Below are 19,549 nucleotides of genomic sequence, written 5' to 3' on the forward strand. Positions count from 1 at the left end.
CATCTGCGATCTGCTCCGGAGACACGGTGTTCTCCGCAATAGTATTCGAAGAACAATATGTGTAGAGAACAACTTGCAGATGTTGTCAAACATCTGCAAGTTGTTCTTCACACATATTGTTCTTCAAATACTATTGCACCGTGCAAGCGTGTCTCCGGAACATCTGCGATCTGCTCCGGAGACACGCGTGCAGAACGGTGTTCTCCGCAATAGTATTTGAAGAACAATATGTGTGAAGAACAACTTGCAGATGTTTGACAACATCTGCAAGTTGTTCTCTACACATATTGTTCTTCGAATACTATTGCGGAGAACACCGTTCTGCACGAGTGTCTCCGGAGCAGATCGCAGATGTTCCCGAACATCTGCAATCTATTCTGCACAGTGTTCTTTCACTGTGTTCTTCAATTAAATGATTAAATTAAATGTTTTAATTGTATTTTTTTTACTGTTCTTTACTTTTTTTTTTTTTAAATTAAATGCTCGTTATCGAGCAGGGCAAATACTCGTCCCAGCAACGAGCCGCTCCGAGTATGCTAATACTCGACCGAGCATTAAGCTCGGACGAGTATACTCGCTCATCACTACTCCTCCCCCCCCTACATTCTATGTGACTTGTATAAATACTGAATATCACATTGTCATGTGGGGCCATATGAAACCCTCATTTCTTATGGAGTTCTTAACTGTTTGGGTCCCTATTGTTCAGATATTTATTTTTCCTTTTCAAAAAGGTAAGAGTTGACATCTCTCATCCAGTTCATTTAGATGGCGAATCATGGTAAATTCCACATCGTACCTCCTTAAAGATACAGCAAGTCATTGATATTAGAGAAACCAGTATAATGGAGAGAACCCTTCAATACCAAATGCAAATCTCATATAACAAACATAAAAATATAATTCATGAAGTAACATGGATGTAAAATATTGTACACACATTCCCTCTCTAGTCTTAAGAGGAATTCTCATTCAATCAATATTCATGAATAAGACATCGCTGAACTACTTCGCTGACCTTGCCGGGCTTAATAAGACATTTATCAATTTCCAAGTACTTTTCTCCATTGTGCTCTAGGAAAACATTAAATGTTCACAATAAGCAATAATTTTATTCTGGACTTGGGTTTGAATAAAAAAATATGAATATACCTTCAATGATTACATTTCCATAATATGTTTGTTAGCTAAATGTATATTCCATGACATCATCCATGTTAATGTACATCTGTATGACCACTGCCCACCATCTTTTCATGGCAAGTGGTGCAACGTTAACTCTTTACTTGCTCAGATTGTAGGATGTGCCTGTGGCGGTCAGATAGCAGTTACTGAGCACAAGGAAGTGAATGGAGGCTGCTGCCTCTACTAGACCTGGCTGTCTGTGTGTGTGTTCATTGCTTCTGGGTCTTACCAGACTCAGTACAACTCTGCATGTGACTCCACAGGAGGTAACCAGTGATATTATTGATGGGTAACAGGAAGAAAAGTATAAAGAAGAAAAAACACTGCAAGGAATATCATTATTGCACTGTACCAGCTATTATTCCAAACTAGGATCCATTTATTCTAAGATGTTTTATTAGTTTGTGCATTACTACCACTCTGTGGCTACTGTTATATATAGTTATAAGATGTTCATGATGTAATTTTCCCATGCATCTTTGCTCTCATGTTACTCCTCCCATCCTGTGATGTCATATCCTCCTCTTCTGCTGTATCTCTCCTGTATCAGACATGTTGCTCACAGCTGTAAAAAAGATTTTGTTTTGACCAAATTTTTTCTCAACCCCAAAGGTAAAGGGAATAAACCACTTAAAGTTCTATCATTGTATCTTCCTCACTGGATCTCCACATACAACTGGTGAAGCTAGAGGAAACAATATAGCGAGTTCTCTTATACAGAGATGCTGCTCACAATTTTCAGGGAGTTCTCTAAACGTACATCGGTGGCAGAATAATGATATAAACATCACCTAAAACAAAAATAAAACCTAATGTAACGTACAACATCCTGTGGTTATAAATATTAACCTCTTAACAATATGATAACTGTTCCCCAAAATGGTAGGAATGAAAATACACCTTACACAGCTCCCTATACCGTAGCATGAAAAAGTTACTAGCGTCTGCATAATGCAAAATGATGAAATTTTTTTGTACAAAACATTTTAGATTTTAAAAAAAACCTACATACTGTACATTTGGTATCCCCAAGATCGTACCAACCCACATAATAAGGAGGAGGTGTCATTTGGAGCGCACAGCGGAAGCCGTAAAAACAGAACTCACAAGAATATGTTGTAAAGGTGATGTTTGTTCATCAATTTCACGACATTTGGCTACATATTTTATAAATGAATATTTGAAATTGACCATTAAACTACGGGGAACCCAAATTCTATACGTTAGAATAAAAAAAATCTATATGCTGCGGAAATTATTTTTAGTAATTTTATTACAGTAGACATACAGCACTGACCATGGCCAAAAAAAATTCAAGATATTAATTTACTATTTCTATATCTGTGGCCCATTCCAAACTTCAAATTCGAGATAAATTAGTAAAGTTCTTTAAACAAAAAACTAAATATCCACTATACACTATTTGCTGTGTATAATGTGAGGGTGAGACCCTGCCTGCTATTTTCTTTGGGATTAGCAGGCAGGACTGTTGGCATTTAGGATTTGAAGATTCAGAGCTATTGGCACAGAGTATCATCATGTCCAGTAACAGTATAATTCTTTCAAGGAGTCCAAAGAAGTGTAACTAATACACCACGTGATTGAACTGGCATAGTTTCCAACTATTCAAAATAATTTGCAGGGACATGCTGGAGGTAAGCTGGTGCATCTAAGCTGATCATGGGTGATATTGTATCAGAGGAGCACACGGCACATGTCTTATATGGTTACCAAATGGCATCATTCATCTTTATTCTATTCTATTTGTACTTTTTTTTAATTTTTACTGGCTATAATATGATAGTAAATATAAAGTCCAACCAGAGTTAAATATCTGTATATTCTATTGCAAGTATATAAAGTCTAATATTCATTTGCAACTACTATAAGTAAAATGTTATTGATATGTAATAGAATAATCTTATAAGAGGCAAATGAGTAGTAGGATGCGCCGTATACTGACCCTCAAGATTAATGATGGGACAGCTGACACAAACTTGTGTTATGTGGTTTAAAGGAAATCTACCATCAAAATCCATCATAATATAGCAGGGGCAGTAACTCATAGATCCAGGCACCGGGACTGTGGTGATCTTCTTATATTTGTTATCCATTGCCTCCTTCCTTTTACAGTTAAGATAATGAAAATGAGGGGCTTCTGGTAGTGTAAGCAGAGCTCCTACCTGTTGCTGTTACCATCTCCCTCTGTCCCCAGAACTTCCCCTCCTACTGTCTGATGTAATCCCTGTGCAGGAGAAGTTTTAGCACACAGTGGGAGGTGGTAAGGGGATCCTGCACAGTGTAAAAGCCTGCGGATCTGCAGCACAGGGGCGAAGGCTCTGGTAACACCCCTCAGAGCCCTTGTGGCACTTTAGCATAATTTTAAAAGTTGATTTTAGAAGGAAAGAGGTCATGTATAACACACATAAAAAGATTACCAGAGTCACAGTGCCTGGATCAATGAGTAGGTGCCCCTGGTTTATCATGGTGGATTTTTATGGTGGCTCTAGGTTAATAGGTAACTTCTCTTTCTCTGATGCAATGCCCCCTATGGCCCTCAAAGAGGCATTTATAACACATGCAAAAGCAACATTTGCAAAATACAAAAGACCAGAAAACCCTCACAAGGAGTCTGTGTTTTTTTCTATTTGCAAAAAGTGCCCTTAACTGCAGGATTATGCTTGAGGATTGTAGGTTCATTTTCTCTTGTTCCTTTCAAGGGTATTATGATTTCCATAATCCTGACAGAGGCTTGGGTACATCTCTGTCTCTGATCTCCATTCCTATTATGCTTACTCCTTATATAGGGCTCTGTCTTGACCTGAGTTTCAATGTGTTTTGCCATTGGTCTGTATCTTGATTCCACCAGCTTACCCAGTCCTTGGAATGTTCCTGACTTTACTCTTCTTGACCCACGTTGGTGAGGTATCTATGAGCTACCTATCTGTGAGCTACCTCCAAGAGGTAGCAGCTCCCTGACCATGATACTACAAAGTTCAGATACCTTTCTAGAGGTTGAAGTATGAAAGCTGATAGGTTGGGAGCAGCACAAAGCCAAGTGGGACTATGAGTCCACAACCCCCTTCCAGTCACATAGATATAGAGTATAGAGTATATAGAGTATATAGAGTATAGATTATGGTTCATCATGCAGGCACCCAAAAAACATGAATTGAGTGTACCATTTTTTTCTGATGCACTCAGTTTAATGCGCGTGCAACACTTATTCGTTGGCCTTCCAGGCGATCGGCGCTTTCTGTGCACAGTATTGTGTTGCGGTGTGTATAATGCAGCCGTGACACTAAACTGGTGCAAACACTTCAAAAATACATGTGCAACTAGTTTGCACATGTATTTATGTGCCATCTATATCCGAAAACAGGAGAAGACTGCTTTTTTAATGTGCTTCTTAAAGATGGTCCATCATGTAGCCCTGACGAGGAGCAGAGTTCATTGGAAGGTAAATACCAATAAAAGTATCTTCTTGTTTTTATATTTTCCGATAAATGATATTTGGCAAGTTTTGTTTTCAGTATTAAAAGAAAGATAATGATCTCATTTATTTCATCTCTCTGAAGTTTTGAACTTGTAACACGCGGAGCTGTACCTCTAAGCTGAGCTAACCCGCATGAACTGTATTCATCTCCTAGAGCAATAATTAGAACGTTTCAAATGTGTTTGCAATTCATAATAAAATAACGATGCCAGTCATTCTCTCCTACACTGTGGTTATGTCAGCGTGTTTTTCCTTTTCCTCCTAATATTGAAGTGCTATTGTTGTTTGTAAAATATATATTGTATTGTATATAGCATTGAGTCCCATTACTATCCAAAGCATGAAGTTACTGAAAGATTTATACTTACCAACCTTTTTCTTCAAAAGTTACATGATTTCACTTAAACTGATAATTGATCTATTAGAAGGTCTGTCCTTCGAATAAAAATGATGGGGTTTGTAGATCTAGATCTGGGTAGCAATAGGCAGGAATGCCCCCCTTCACTCCCCTCCATGCCCATTTGTTGTGAAGATTGTGTATGGTAGAAAATAGACACTATACGCCAGGAACTGCACCTATTATGGGTATGTCCACCAGAAAACTGGCACACAGGCCCCAGTAAATCCCTCACAAAATATGAGTCTTTGTTCTTCCAAGTTGTTACTATACAGGTTACAGCCTGTTAAGGGTTTTCCTAAAATGTCAGACTTTATTGAATAGGTTACATGACGTATTTTAAAATGCAACTAAACGTTTTAGGCAAACTGTATAAATATTGAGTGCAGAGGGTAAAAGAAGACTTTCTAATTAACTTTAACTGTTAAATAAAAATGATTATTTCTTCTCTTTTTGATTTTAGCTATGTTTAAGGTAGATAAAATCCTTACAGTCATTCAAAGGACTTATCTTATTTTTTAAGTATTTTAATCTTTGCTTTATCTATCGTCTATGCATGAACTATAGGAAGCTTCCAAAACACATTCTCTTATTGACTGTTATTAACAAAAACGCAACATTTCACAGATATAATTCCATCTTGTCTCTGTCAGTCCTGCTGTACACAATTTTAGTTTCCCCTGGACACGAGCTTGTAACTTCTGACTTAGGGTCCAGTGTCCATCTTGGATTTCTGTGTGACAGTGTGCAGATGAGATCTCTGTCTCACTCTGCTGTGTGCCTGCAGTCATGCCCCCTGAGCGAGACTTGTCAATGTTTACCCCTAATCAGTTCCCTCTTTAGATATGAAATCTGTCTACAAATACAGGTTACGGGAAATAGGTAAAAAAAAAAAAAAAAAGGCTTGATCGTACTTCTGGGAAATTTTTATTAAATAAAAAATAAATTCACTTTTATATATTATTAATTATGTTTCTATGTCTTGTCTGAACATTCAGGAAGGCTTATCCTGAACTACAGCAGAAAGGCAGCACATCTTGACATAGGAGGACACTATTAAAATTCCTAAACATGTTTGAAAGAATCAGCAACTTCTTTCCTGCCCCTCAGGCTAAATAGAGTTAAACAGCAATTGAACATATCTCAAGAAGCATCTTGTGCCCCAAGGCTTTGACTGCTGTCATTGTGAATGTGGCATTATCATGTATCATTGGGATACTGGATGCCATCTCTATAGCAGTCTGGCTGAATAAAACCAGGCATGAATCTTCTGTTTGGGATATGCAGAATGTGATAAAGTCTAAATTCTTATTAATTGCTTGTGGACAGAAAACAGTTCACACTCATCAGTAAGATATTTTAGAAACTGTAGTTTGTGTATGAAGACTTATTGACTCATTATTAGGCTTTTCTTCATATGGCTTGCACTTATTTTGTATTTATAAAAGCTATGGTGTATCCAATTATAAATGGAGGGTTTTTAATGATGAGCGTGTTAAATAAATGGTGTGGTTTTTTAAATTCTGTATACATACATTGTATTATAATAATGAAAGCACTGGCGAGACTTGGAGAGGCAGGATCCCATAGCAGTCTTCTTAATACCACTCAGAAAATATACATATTTGTATACTCACACATGTATACACTCTTACACACATTTATGCACTCATGCGCACATATTTGAGCACTGATACATACATACTGACAACATGGGGGAAGTACATGGCAGATATTACAGATAAGAGATCCCTAGTCCGGTCGTTCTGCTGTCCCCTCCCTCTCCCCCGGCATTTCTTATATGAAATGGCGATTCATGCTGTGTACTGTTATATACATATTATGGTGCACAATGTGCTGCATAATGAGGCTTATTTACTAAGGTCCCGTGGCCGCATTTCCGTTGGGTTTTCCGACGTTTTCGGGGATTTCGCCGGGGATTGTGTGGCACGCGATCAGATTGTGTCACGATCGGGTGAGCTTTCACGCAACACAAATCGGGGGACGGACAGTCGGACGATCCGACAGATTCGGACAATGCGCAGGATTTAACATTTCAAATTGTGTCGCAAGATATGCACTCAAATACACTGGGAAGAAGAAGATAACTCCGGCGGACCTGAGCGAGGAAGCAACACATGCAGGATCTCGGGCGCACAATCTTGTTGAATCGCGGCAGACTTCATCCTCGTCTGACAACACACTTTGGGGATCGCGCAGGGACCCGATAAGTAAATGTGCCCCAATATGTATATAATGGCACACATTCTCTGATGTAGTTACACTCCTGGGTAAAAATATACTCTGATGTTTATAGGGTAGTCCTTTATATGTATTCACACCAGGTTGCTATAATGCTGTAAAACGGCAGAAGCTACAAAATAGGTGTTCAATAATAGTGATGAGCTTACCTGAACCTGCAATGTTAGTCTGGGTTGCAAAACCCAAATCAGGGTGAGCTGGTGCTGAAGCATATTTTCGCTATTGTCATAAACCACTGTATTGCGGTTTAAACACTTTTTAATCTTTATATGTGAAGCAGCTTCAGCGCACCATGCACGCGACTGTGCGCGCGCGCGCATGGTGCGCCGAAGCTGCTTCACATATAAAGATTAAAAAGTGTTTATAAAGCGGTTTATTACAATAACGAAAATATGCTTCAGCTCACCCTGAGTACGATGATGGGGGGGGGGAGTGTTTGGGTTCAGTATCCAAACAGAGCCTACTGGGAGGGTCTGGGAGGTTGTTGTAGCTCCTCAAAGAACTACCTAGCTGCATCCATCTTGACTACAGGAGACAGGTTGACTTTTCCTCCAGCCATTTGCTGACAATACTGTCCCTCCGTTTCCTCTTTCTCTGCTATGGGAACCTCTGCTTTCAGGATCTGCTCATCCCTATTCAACAGTTTTGCATAACATGATCTAAAAGTGTACTTCGCAGTCTGCTTGATGTGTTCAGAAAAATTATGCTTATTATTTATTGTCGTTGGCTCTCAAATCTCCAAGAAATATGAGGGCCACTTTACATTTGGATTTAGTGAAAATCTACAATTTTCTCAATTGTTAGTAAATGACATTCATTTTAATACACAACATAAAAGGCCATTGTGTACCACATAAAAGAGCCTTAACATGTCATCAAAGTTGTATAAATTTAATACAATCATTTTTACCATTGTCAAAAGAAAACCTAATAACATATCTATAATGATGTCTAAAGAAAAATATGGGGGGAGATTTATCAGAAGTGTCTGTGGTAAAACTCTGTTAGTTGCCAATGGAAACCAATCAAAGTAAAAACAGGAAAAGTTTTTCAGCTCACCGATCAGCCCAAACAAATGTGCAGGTCGCCGCACCCAGACAAGAGAGATGCATGCAGTGTAGAAAGAAACTATGGTGTTCTGCACCAGAAGTGGGGAAAAATCCTTCAAGCTTTATTTATTCATCCATGTTGTAAAAAAGACAACAGCGAATGATGATAAAAAGGTGAAAATTAGAGATGGCCTATGCGTTTCAGCCGTACAGAGCGGCCTTACTCAGATTTTTGTCATCATGTGTTGTCATTAGAGATGAGCGAACATGCTCGTCCGAGCTTGATGCTCGGTCGAGCATTAGGGTACTCGAAACTGCTCGTTACTCGGACGAATACTTCGCCCGCTCGAGAAAATGGCAGCTCCCGCCGTTTTGCTTTTTGGCGGCCAGAAACAGAGCCAATCACAAGCCAGGAGACTCTGCACTCCACCCAGCATGACGTGGTACCCTTACACGTCGATAGCAGTGGTTGGCTGGCCAGATCAGGTGACCCTGGGATAGACTAGCCGCTGGCCGCGCTGCTCGGATCATTCTGTCTCTGGATGCCGCTAGGGAGAGAGCTGCTGCTGCTCAGGGAAAGCGTTAGGGTGTTCTATTAGCTTACTGTTAGGCAGGAGTGATTCTCAAAGAACCCAACAGCCCTTCTTAGGGCTACAATAACGTTCTACTTTTTTTATTTTAATTTGCATCTTTTACCATTTTGTGAGGAATTAGCAGGGGGACTTGCTACCGTTGTGTTTAGCTCTTAGTGGCACACATATCCATAGCAAAGACCGAAGTGGGAAAATTCAGTAGGGGTTGGATTTCTATTAGGCAATAACTCAGTGTCATCTCATCTGGCATAGTACTGTGCTTCCTTTGATACTTGGCTAGAAAATAGCCATAGGAGAATACAAACAGCTTCTTGAAGCCTACAGTAGCGTTCTATATATTTGATTTCTGGTTGATCTGCTGGTGACTGTAGTTTCTGCAGTGCATGTACTTGCCAATTCTGAGCAATTTGTAGTGGGACTTGCGACCGCTGTGTTCTGCGCTTAGTGGCGCACATATCCATAGCAAAGGCTGAAGTGGCAAAATTCAGTAGGGGTTGGATTTCTATTAGGCAATAACTCAGTGTCATCTCATCTGGCATAGTACTGTGCTTCCTTTGATACTTGGCTAGAAAATAGCCATAGGAGAATACAAACAGCTTCTTGAAGCCTACAGTAGCGTTCTATATATTTGATTTCTGGTTGATCTGCTGGTGACTGTAGTTTCTGCAGTGCATGTACTTGCCAATTCTGAGCAATTTGTAGTGAGACTTGCGACCGCTGTGTTCTGCGCTTAGTGGCGCACATATCCATAGCAAAGGCTGAAGTGGCAAAATTCAGTAGGGGTTGGATTTCTATTAGGCAATAACTCAGTGTCATCTCATCTGGCATAGTACTGTGCTTCCTTTGATACTTGGCTAGAAAATAGCCATAGGAGAATACAAACAGCTTCTTGAAGCCTACAGTAGCGTTCTATATATTTGATTTCTGGTTGATCTGCTGGTGACTGTAGTTTCTGCAGTGCATGTACTTGCCAATTCTGAGCAATTTGTAGTGGGACTTGCGACCGCTGTGTTCTGCGCTTAGTGGCGCACATATCCATAGCAAAGGCTGAAGTGGCAAAATTCAGTAGGGGTTGGATTTCTATTAGGCAATAACTCAGTGTCATCTCATCTGGCATAGTACTGTGCTTCCTTTGATACTTGGCTAGAAAATAGCCATAGGAGAATACAAACAGCTTCTTGAAGCCTACAGTAGCGTTCTATATATTTGATTTCTGGTTGATCTGCTGGTGACTGTAGTTTCTGCAGTGCATGTACTTGCCAATTCTGAGCAATTTGTAGTGGGACTTGCGACCGCTGTGTTCTGCGCTTAGTGGCGCACATATCCATAGCAAAGGCTGAAGTGGCAAAATTCAGTAGGGGTTGGATTTCTATTAGGCAAGAACTCAGTGTCATCTCATCTGGCATAGTACTGTGCTTCCTTTGATACTTGGCTAGAAAATAGCCATAGCAATAGGATAGCATTGTTTGGTTTTAAAAACTCAAAAAAAAACAAAAAACACAAAAAAAAAAAAAAAACACAAAAAAAAACAAAAAAAAGTAAAAAAAAAAATAAAGTTATAACTCTCATTTTAAAAATGTTTAACCCGAGGGCTAGGGGTAGAGGACGAGGGCGGGGACGTGGGCGTCCAACTACTGCAGGGGTCAGAGGCCGTGGTCCTGGGCGGGGTGAGACACCACCTGCTGATGAGGGAGCAGGGGAACGCCGCAGAGCTACACTCCCTAGGTTCATGTCTGAAGTTACTGGGACTCGTGGTAGAGCACTGTTGAGGCCAGAACAGTGCGAACAGGTGATGTCGTGGATTGCTGACAATGCTTCGAGCAATTTGTCCACCACCAGTCAGTCTTCCACGCAGTCCACCCATGTCACCGAAATCGCCACTCCTCCAGCTCCTGCACCTCAGCCTCCTCCCCCCCAGTCTGCCCCCTCCCAGGAAAATTTGGCATTTGAACCGGCATACTCTGAGGAACTGTTTTCTGGACCCTTCCCACAGTCACAAACCACTTGTCCGGTTGCTGCTGAGCAATTTTCCGATGCCCAGGTTTTCCACCAGTCACAGTCTGTGGGTGATGATGACCTTCTTGACGTAGTGGAAGTGTGTAAAGAGGTGTCCGACGATGAGGAGACACGGTTGTCAGACAGTGGGGAAGTTGTTGTCAGGGCAGGAAGTCCGAGGGGGGAGCAGACTGAGGGATCGGAGGATGATGAGGTGACAGACCCAAGCTGGGTTGAGAGGCCGGGTGAACACAGTGCTTCTGAGACGGAGGAGAGTCCTCGACCTGAACAGGTTGGAAGAGGCAGTGGTGGGGCCAGACGGAGAGGCAGGGCCAGAGCTGGTGCATCAGCGCCACTGTCAACTAGTGAAGCTCCCGTGGTGAGGGCTCTTGCGGCGAGGGCTAGATCTTCAGAAGTGTGGAGGTTCTTTAAGGAAACACCGGATGACCGACGGACTGTGGTGTGCAACATTTGCCAAACCAGGCTCAGCAGGGGTTCCACCACTACTAGCTTAACTACCACCAGTATGCGCAGGCATATGAATGCTAAGCACCCCACTCAGTGGCAACAAGCCCGTTCACCTCCGGCCGTGCACACCACTGCTCCTTCCCCTGTGTCAGCTGCTAGTCAGCCCCCTGCCCAGGACCCTGCCACAAAAACCCCATCGTCGCCTCCACGATCCTCCACAGCATCCACCAGCGTTCAGCTCTCCATACCCCAGACGCTAGAGCGGAAACGCAAATATAGTGCAACCCACCCGCACGCCCAAGCCCTTAATGTGCACATCTCCAGATTGCTTAGCCTGGAGATGCTGCCCTATAGGCTAGTAGAGACCGAGGCCTTTCGCAACCTCATGGCGGCGGCCGCCCCTCGGTATTCGGTCCCCAGCCGCCACTACTTTTCCCGATGTGCCGTCCCAGCCCTGCACCAGCACGTGTCAGACAACATCATCCGTGCCCTGACCAACGCCGTTTCTGACAAGGTCCACCTGACCACGGACACGTGGACGAGTGCTGCCGGGCAGGGCCACTATATATCGCTGACGGCACATTGGGTTAACTTGGTGGAGGCTGGGACCGAGTCTGACCCTGGGGCTGCTCATATACTGCCGACGCCGAGGATTGCGGGGCCTACCTCGGTCCAGGTGTTTCAGGCCTACTATGCCTCCTCCTCCTCCCACCCCTCCTCCACCTCCTCCTCCGAACTACCATCCGTGGGCACGGCGCCATCAGTCGGTAGCTCTAGGCACAGCAGCAGTGCCGTCGCTAAGCGACAGCAGGCGGTGCTCAAACTGCTGAGCCTAGGCGACAAAAGGCACACCGCCCAAGAGCTATTACAGGGCATCACGGCGCAGACTGATCTGTGGCTGGCACCGCTGAACCTCAAGCCGGGAATGGTTGTGTGTGACAACGGCCGTAACCTGGTGGCGGCTCTGCAACTCGGCAGACTGACACATGTGCCATGCCTGGCCCATGTGTTAAATCTGATAGTGCAGCGTTTCCTCAAGACATACCCCAATCTGTCTGATTTGCTCACGAAGGTGCGCCGCATCTGTGCGCATTTCAGGAAGTCCAGCCCAGATGCTGCCACTCTCAGGGCAGCGCAGCGCCGCCTCCAACTGCCCGCTCACCGACTGTTGTGCGACGTGCCCACGAGGTGGAATTCAACACTGACCATGTTATCCAGAGTTTACCAGCAGCGCAGAGCGATTGTAGACTGCCAGATGTCAACTTCCACCAGAACTGGTAGTCAGGTCAGTCAGCTTCCTCAAGTCTACAATGAGGAGTGGACGTGGATGTCTGATATCTGTCAGGTGCTGAGTAACTTTGAGGAGTCAACACAGATGGTCAGTGGCGATGCCGCCATCATCAGCCTCACCATCCCGCTGCTTGGCCTGTTGAAAAACTCTCTGGTCAGCATGAAGTCGGAAGCTTTGCGCTCGTCACAAGAGACGGGGGAAGAATATTCCCTTGTTGATAGCCAAAGCACCCTGAGGTCTGTTTCTCAGCGCATATCGGAGGAGGTGGAGGTGGAGGAGGATGAGGAGGAGAATGTTGGCGAGACACAAGAGGGGACCATTGTTGAGTCCTTCACTGTTCAGCGTGTATGGGCAGAAGAAGAGGAGTTGGAGGAGTTGGAGGAGGAGGAAATGGACAGTCAGGCCAGTGAGGGGAGTGAATTCTTACGCGTTGGTACTCTGGCGCATATGGCAGATTTCATGCTAGGCTGCCTATCCCGTGACCCTCGCGTTCAAAGAATTTATTCCAGCACCGATTACTGGGTGTTCACTCTCCTGGACCCACGGTACAAGCAAAATCTTCCCACTCTCATCCCTGGAGAGGAAAGGAGTGTGAGAATGCATGAATACCAGCAGGCCCTGGTGCACAAGCTGAAACAGTATTTCCCTTCTGACAGCGCTAGCGGCAGAGTGCGTAGTTCTGCGGGACAAGTAGCGAGGGAGAGTAGGCGAGCAGGCAGCTTGTCCAGCACTGGCAAGGGTACGCTTTACAAGGCTTTTGCCAGCTTTATGTCACCCCAGCAAGACACTGTCACCTGTCCCCAGTCTCGGCAGAGTAGGGCTGATCTTTACAGAAAGATGGTGAGGGAGTACGTAGCTGACCATACCATCGTCCTAAATGATCACACAGCTCCCTACAACTACTGGGTTTCAAAGCTGGACATGTGGCACGAACTGGCGCTGTACGCCTTGGAGGTTCTTGCCTGCCCTGCCGCTAGCGTCTTGTCCGAGCGGGTTTTCAGTGCAGCTGGTGGCATCATCACCGATAAGCGTACACGCCTGTCGACTGACAGCGCTGACAGGCTGACGCTTATTAAAATGAATAAAGGCTGGATTTCTCAGAATTTCCAATCTCCACCAGGTGAAGGAAGCTCAACCTGAATAATTGATCCACTCCTCCTCCTCCTCCTCATTTTCCTCCTTCTCCTCCTCTTTGTACAGTAAAGCAGAGGAAACTGGCTATTTTTTGACAGGGCCCACTGGCTCTTGCTATAGTACTTCATGCATTTAATTTTTCTGGAGGGCCACCTACCCGGTCCTCTGTTTGAAACAATTTTTGTGAGTGCCACATACAGGCACTCAATCTATTCCATTTTACTGGAGGGCCACCTACCTGCTCCTCTGGTTTGAAACATTTTTGGGACTGCCACATACAGGCACTCAATCTATTCCATTTTACTGCAGGGCCACCTACCTGCTCCTCTGGTTTGAACAATTTTTGGGACTGCCACATACAGGCACTCAATCTATTCCATTTTACTGCAGGGCCACCTACCTGCTCCTCTGGTTTGAACAATTTTTGGGACTGCCACATACAGGCACTCAATCTATTCCATTTTACTGCAGGGCCACCTACCTGCTCCTCTGGTTTGAAACATTTTTGGGACTGCCACATACAGGCACTCAATCTATTCCATTTTACTGCAGGGCCACCTACCTGCTCCTCTGGTTTGAAACATTTTTGGGACTGCCACATACAGGCACTCAATCTATCCCATTTTACTGGAGGGCCACCTACCTGCTCCTCTGGTTTGAAAAATGTTTGGGACTGCCACATACAGGCACTATCCAAATTAAATTGTCTCCATAGCAGCCTCCACACGTTGTCTCCATTGCTACCTCCAAAAGTCGTCCATATAGCTGCCTCCATACATCGTCCCTTTATCAAACGAGGTGTGTCAGGCAGAAATTTGGGTTGTTTTCATGGATTCCACATCAAAGTTGTTAACTTTGTCGCCACCCTGCTGTGTTATCCACAAAATATACTGGCAAACTTTTACCATTTACGGATATTATTTCAGCGCTTCTTGCGCAGATGTTTACATTCCCCTCACCCGGCATATCCTAAACTTATAAGAACGCTACTACACTTGATCTTATACAAAAGGTTCTTAGAAGTGCTGTTTGGGGAGTAGCCTAGAGACAGGGGCTTGGATTGGCGAAAGCTCGCCTGGCAGCGGAACGCCAGCTCCATGCGCATCATGCGCTTCTTGCGCATCTGTTTACATTCCCCTCACCCGCCATATCCCAAACTTATGAGAACGCTACTACACTTAACTTGGTGCAGGCTGGGACCGAGTCTGACCCTGGGGCTGGTCATATACTGCCGACGCAGAGAATTGCGGGGCCTACCTCGGTCCAGGTCTCAAAGGCCTACTATACCTCCTCCCACCCCTCCTCCACCTCCTCCTCCTCCGAATTACCATCCGTGGGCATGGCGCCATCAGTCGGTAGCTCTAGGCACAGCAGCAGTGCCGTCGCTAAGCGACAGCAGGCGGTGCTGAAACTGCTGAGCCTAGGCGATAAAAGGCACACCGCCCAAGAGCTATTACAGGGCATTCCACATCAAAGTTGTTAACTTTGTCGCCACCCTGCTGTGTAATCCCCAAAATATACTTGCAAACTTTTACCATTTAGGGATATTATTTCAGCGCTTCTTGCGCATCTGTTTACATTCCCCTCACCCGGCATATCCTAAACTTATAAGAACGCTACTACACTTGATCTTATACAAAAGGTTCTTAGAAGTGCTGTTTGGGGAGTAGCCTAGAGACACGGGCTTGGATTGGCGAAAGCTCGCCTGGCAGCGGAGCGCCAGCTCCATGCCAAGATCCAACTAACATAGTTTTAACTGCAGCACCTTTAATCTACTACTAGTTCACTGCCTCCATACATGGTCCCCTTATCAAACGAGCTGTGTCAGGCAGAATTTTGGGTTGTTTTCATGGCTTCCATGTTAACTTTGTCGCCACCCTGCTGTGTAATCCACAAAATATACTGGCAAACTTTTATCATGTACCGATATTATTTGAGCGCTTCTTGCTCACCTCCTTTGGTTCCTCTCTGCTACCCATTGGTTTGAAGCCTGAGTCCATTTAGGGTATGTTGCCATGCCTGCCGCTGCTGCCGCTGCCTCTGCATGCCGTCCCCTATAGTGTCAGGGTCAATTATTGGATGTTTTAGATGCTATCTAGCTTCATTCTGTCACTCTGTCATGGCCATGCTGTTGCCCATAATTTTGGCATAATGGTGCGATTATGCAGCCTCAGAGGCATCCATGCATGCTGCCCCTGCTGTTTCCTGTCCATTTCCGTGGTGTTTCCATCCTTTTCTGAGGTTCCCAGGTGTTTGGCCAAGCTTCCCTGTGCAGAGCCTTGGTCCCCTTGAAAAATGCTCGAGTCTCCCATTGACTTCAATGGGGTTCGTTATTCGAGACGAGCACTCGAGCATCGGGAAAAGTTCGTCTCGAATAACGAGTACCCGAGCATTTTAGTGTTCGCTCATCTCTAGTTGTCATTCTTACTACATGGATGAATTAACAATGCTTGACACATTTTTACCCACTTCTGGTGCGGAACGCCACAGTTTATTTTTAGACCAACCATTTATCAGTTTTCATTTAATAAATAGCTGTGGGAAAATGAAAGCTGAGCTCTGATTGGTGGAAATAGCAACTATAACGATTCTGCTCTCAGACACTTCTGATAAATTTCCCCTATTCCGTATAAAAAATCATTGTACATTGTTTTTGCAGTAATCTACCTTGTGTATACTGACAATTTTTTCAGGACTTACTGGAAACGTTTAGCTCTCAATGGGTAAACCCAGTAATGAAATTACCTGTGTCTGTCCTGTAAATGGGCTTCTTATTATTATGCCCCAGACACTGTTTAAAAGAACTATTTCCTATACCTGCAGGCTGTGTCTGGTCTTCACCTGATTAAACTCTAGTGATGTGATCAGCAGATGCTTTTCCAAAAGTATAAGCTATGGAAGCTGAGAAATCCCAGATTCAAGGACCCAATTTCTCATATATTTTTTCAACAACATTAAAATGACTTGTACTTATAATAACTGGTATGTAAAGTTATTCTATTTTTTTCCATGTATGTTGCTGTTATGTGGTACTTGTAGCACTAGTAGTGTATTGTATGGCAGTACAAATCATGCAAAGTACAATATTCTATTTTTGCAGATTTTATATTATACTGTATATTTCTCTTATTTGGTTTTCATTTGGCAAGTTATGATAATAATGAATAACAATAATACAACCTAGAAAATAATTTATAATAATTTAAGGCCCTTTTATAAGTTAGACATTGACTTCTGCCTGCAGTGGTTACTATGTGAGTGAATTCTGAGTTTCTAACTGAGACTCACACTGAACACTGATGGATTCAAAATGGCCATTCATGTGTTTCATTTCTGCATGGAAGCTTAGGCCACCCAGAAGAAGACTTGGCATGGCCTACGTTACCCAAGCTCTTGTAAAAACCCAATTTATTGAAACTAAATTTGTTAGTGAGACATTGTTGACACCAGCATAATTATAAAATATAAGTGACATGACAAGGTGTCTTTGCCTTTCTGATCATAAATCATCTGAATATAGCCTCATGGGGTAGTTACCCATAGGTGCCAGTAAAGTACAGTTTTCTTAACTTTGGAGAAGGGCTAATTTGCATATAATATTATTAATGTATTCTGTTAACCAGATTAGACCAGCAATAAGTAGTCCAAGAATATAATTAGTTCAGATGTAGTTGGTTAGGGAGACTAAGTCTGTCCATCACATCGCAACATGGAAGAAGTTTGTTGGACCAAACTCACCCATATGTCCTTAGACTTTTCAATCGCTAACACTATAAGCTATACGTAGTCTTCATAACTCATATATCTATTTAGCATTCTATATTTTCCCACTGTTAAACTTTAAGTTGTGTTGAGCAGATCGGACCCCTCTCCCCCACGTGCAAATAACACTCACAATTGGTGCTAGCTGGGTTTTATCTCTCTAAATGTCGCCAACAAATCAATGTGGATCTCCAGAAATTTTAAGTTCAAAGAATGTAAATTTCAGTAGGTCTGCTCATCACTATTAGTTCAAGTAATGTTCAAGTTTACGTTATATGTAAAAATATAATGCGACCTGTCGTTTGTAGGTGCTGAACATATGTATTGTTTATTAACAGTGATTCACCTATCCTCAGAAAGTAATTGGTCCAGATTCAAGTCAGTGAAAGTGCACAATGTATTAGCAAAAAAGCAGATTTTGCCTCTAACTCTCTTGTGTAGAGTGTCTATGATGAGCAGTGTCAACTTTGCAGACTTATGGTTCTAAGTTGATTTTTTTTACATATATCACTCTACTTTAAAGACTTGTTAATCTGTAACAAAACTTAACATTCCACACATCCCAAACAATACTAATAGAAATTAAAGATAGGTAGGATGTGTATACTGAAAGGCAAATTTCCACTTCTACAATTTCTACTTTAAAGAGTTAATCTTGTCTAAGTATCATTAATTAATTGATAAATTTATCCCAATTCCAATCCATTTCAATTTATGTGTACAAGGGGCATCTACAAAGACATTTTTTTTCCATTTTGTGTTTGTTAGTTCATTAGGGAGCAGCACCGCCTCTTTACCAGGAGTGGCTGCCCTTGATATTTTCATTTAGTTTGGATCAAATGTTATATTTCCCACCTCTGGGACAGATTGGAAGGGTATTTGCCCATCGTTGAGAGAAGCGTCTTCCTGGAAAGGGTTCACTACAGGTGGCCTGGCTCTCATGATCTCTTAAGCCCATGGTTGACATCTGGGATCTATTGTCACAGCCTAGAAAGTCAAAAATAGAGGCTTGATCACTGACTGTTGATAGGTGAATGAGTGAAAGAGATGTCTCTAGTGATAAACCTATTGGTGGATACATACAAAAGGTAACCCTTGTGAATTGTAAAAAAGGATCTACTTTTTTTCTCTACAAACAGCACGGTTCTTGACCATGGGCTGTGTCTGTTATGGCAACTGAGTCAACTTAGTTAACTAGGGGTTGCGATAACAGGAATAGTCAATGGATCAAGTGGTGCTGTTTATGGAGAAAAAGAAAGTAGTCCTCTTTCTCTCTAATCAATTACAGATTGAAATGATGAGTATTTACATTTCAAAACATTAAATGAACAATTATAAAATTAAGGAACACAGTAAAATTACTTCTGAAATATAATTTCCTCCTTAAATATAGTTGAACTAAATATAATTATCATGTGATTTTGTCAACTTCCTGCAATCAAATTTTCAGATTTTCCTATTTTATTTGTATTTACCTTTTTTTGTTACACTGTGTACATATCTATGCAATATTCTTAGTTCAGAACCAACAGAAGTATGAAGGGATTTTCTTATGAATTGTATTTATGAAATTTCCACAGGATAAATCACCCCGTGGGACCCACATCTATCTCAAAAACAAGGATTTGCTGACCCCCTTCCCATGGCTTCTCCTTCTGAATGCAGTTTTTTCATCAACCTGAATGGAAAGTGGCTGTGCACACAAGGCCAAATCTCTGTCTATGGCTAAGAGATCAACAGACACTAGTTTTTTAAATATGTGAAGGCACTAGAGGTGGGAGTCACCTCTTTCATGTAATCATGATATATTTTGAGGATACAATACATGAGAATTCCTCTTTAAAGAGGATTAGTTTACTCCACTGTTTTTTTAAGTCATTGTACAATCACTGATAAAACTTCATATTTATTTTTATA

The 19,549-nt window shown here is 42.6% G+C and overlaps 1 protein-coding gene across 7 annotated transcripts in view; it reads right to left on the minus strand.

Moving 5' to 3' along the window:
• Positions 1–19,549, minus strand: part of PCDH7 (protocadherin 7) — a 620,030-nt gene that overhangs the window by 11,494 nt on the left and 588,987 nt on the right. For 3 of the 7 annotated variants that reach the window (XM_072125949.1, XM_072125941.1, XM_072125975.1), the window contains exon 3: positions 18,488–18,619. The exons of the other annotated variants lie outside the window; for them this stretch is intronic. In XM_072125949.1, the coding sequence (XP_071982050.1) occupies positions 18,488–18,619 (132 nt within the window). The remainder of the gene's footprint in view (positions 1–18,487; positions 18,620–19,549) is intronic. 7 annotated transcript variants of the gene reach the window in all.

The sequence above is a fragment of the Engystomops pustulosus genome, chromosome 1, assembly GCF_040894005.1.
Source record: "Engystomops pustulosus chromosome 1, aEngPut4.maternal, whole genome shotgun sequence".
NCBI classification, from domain to species: Eukaryota; Metazoa; Chordata; class Amphibia; order Anura; family Leptodactylidae; genus Engystomops; species Engystomops pustulosus.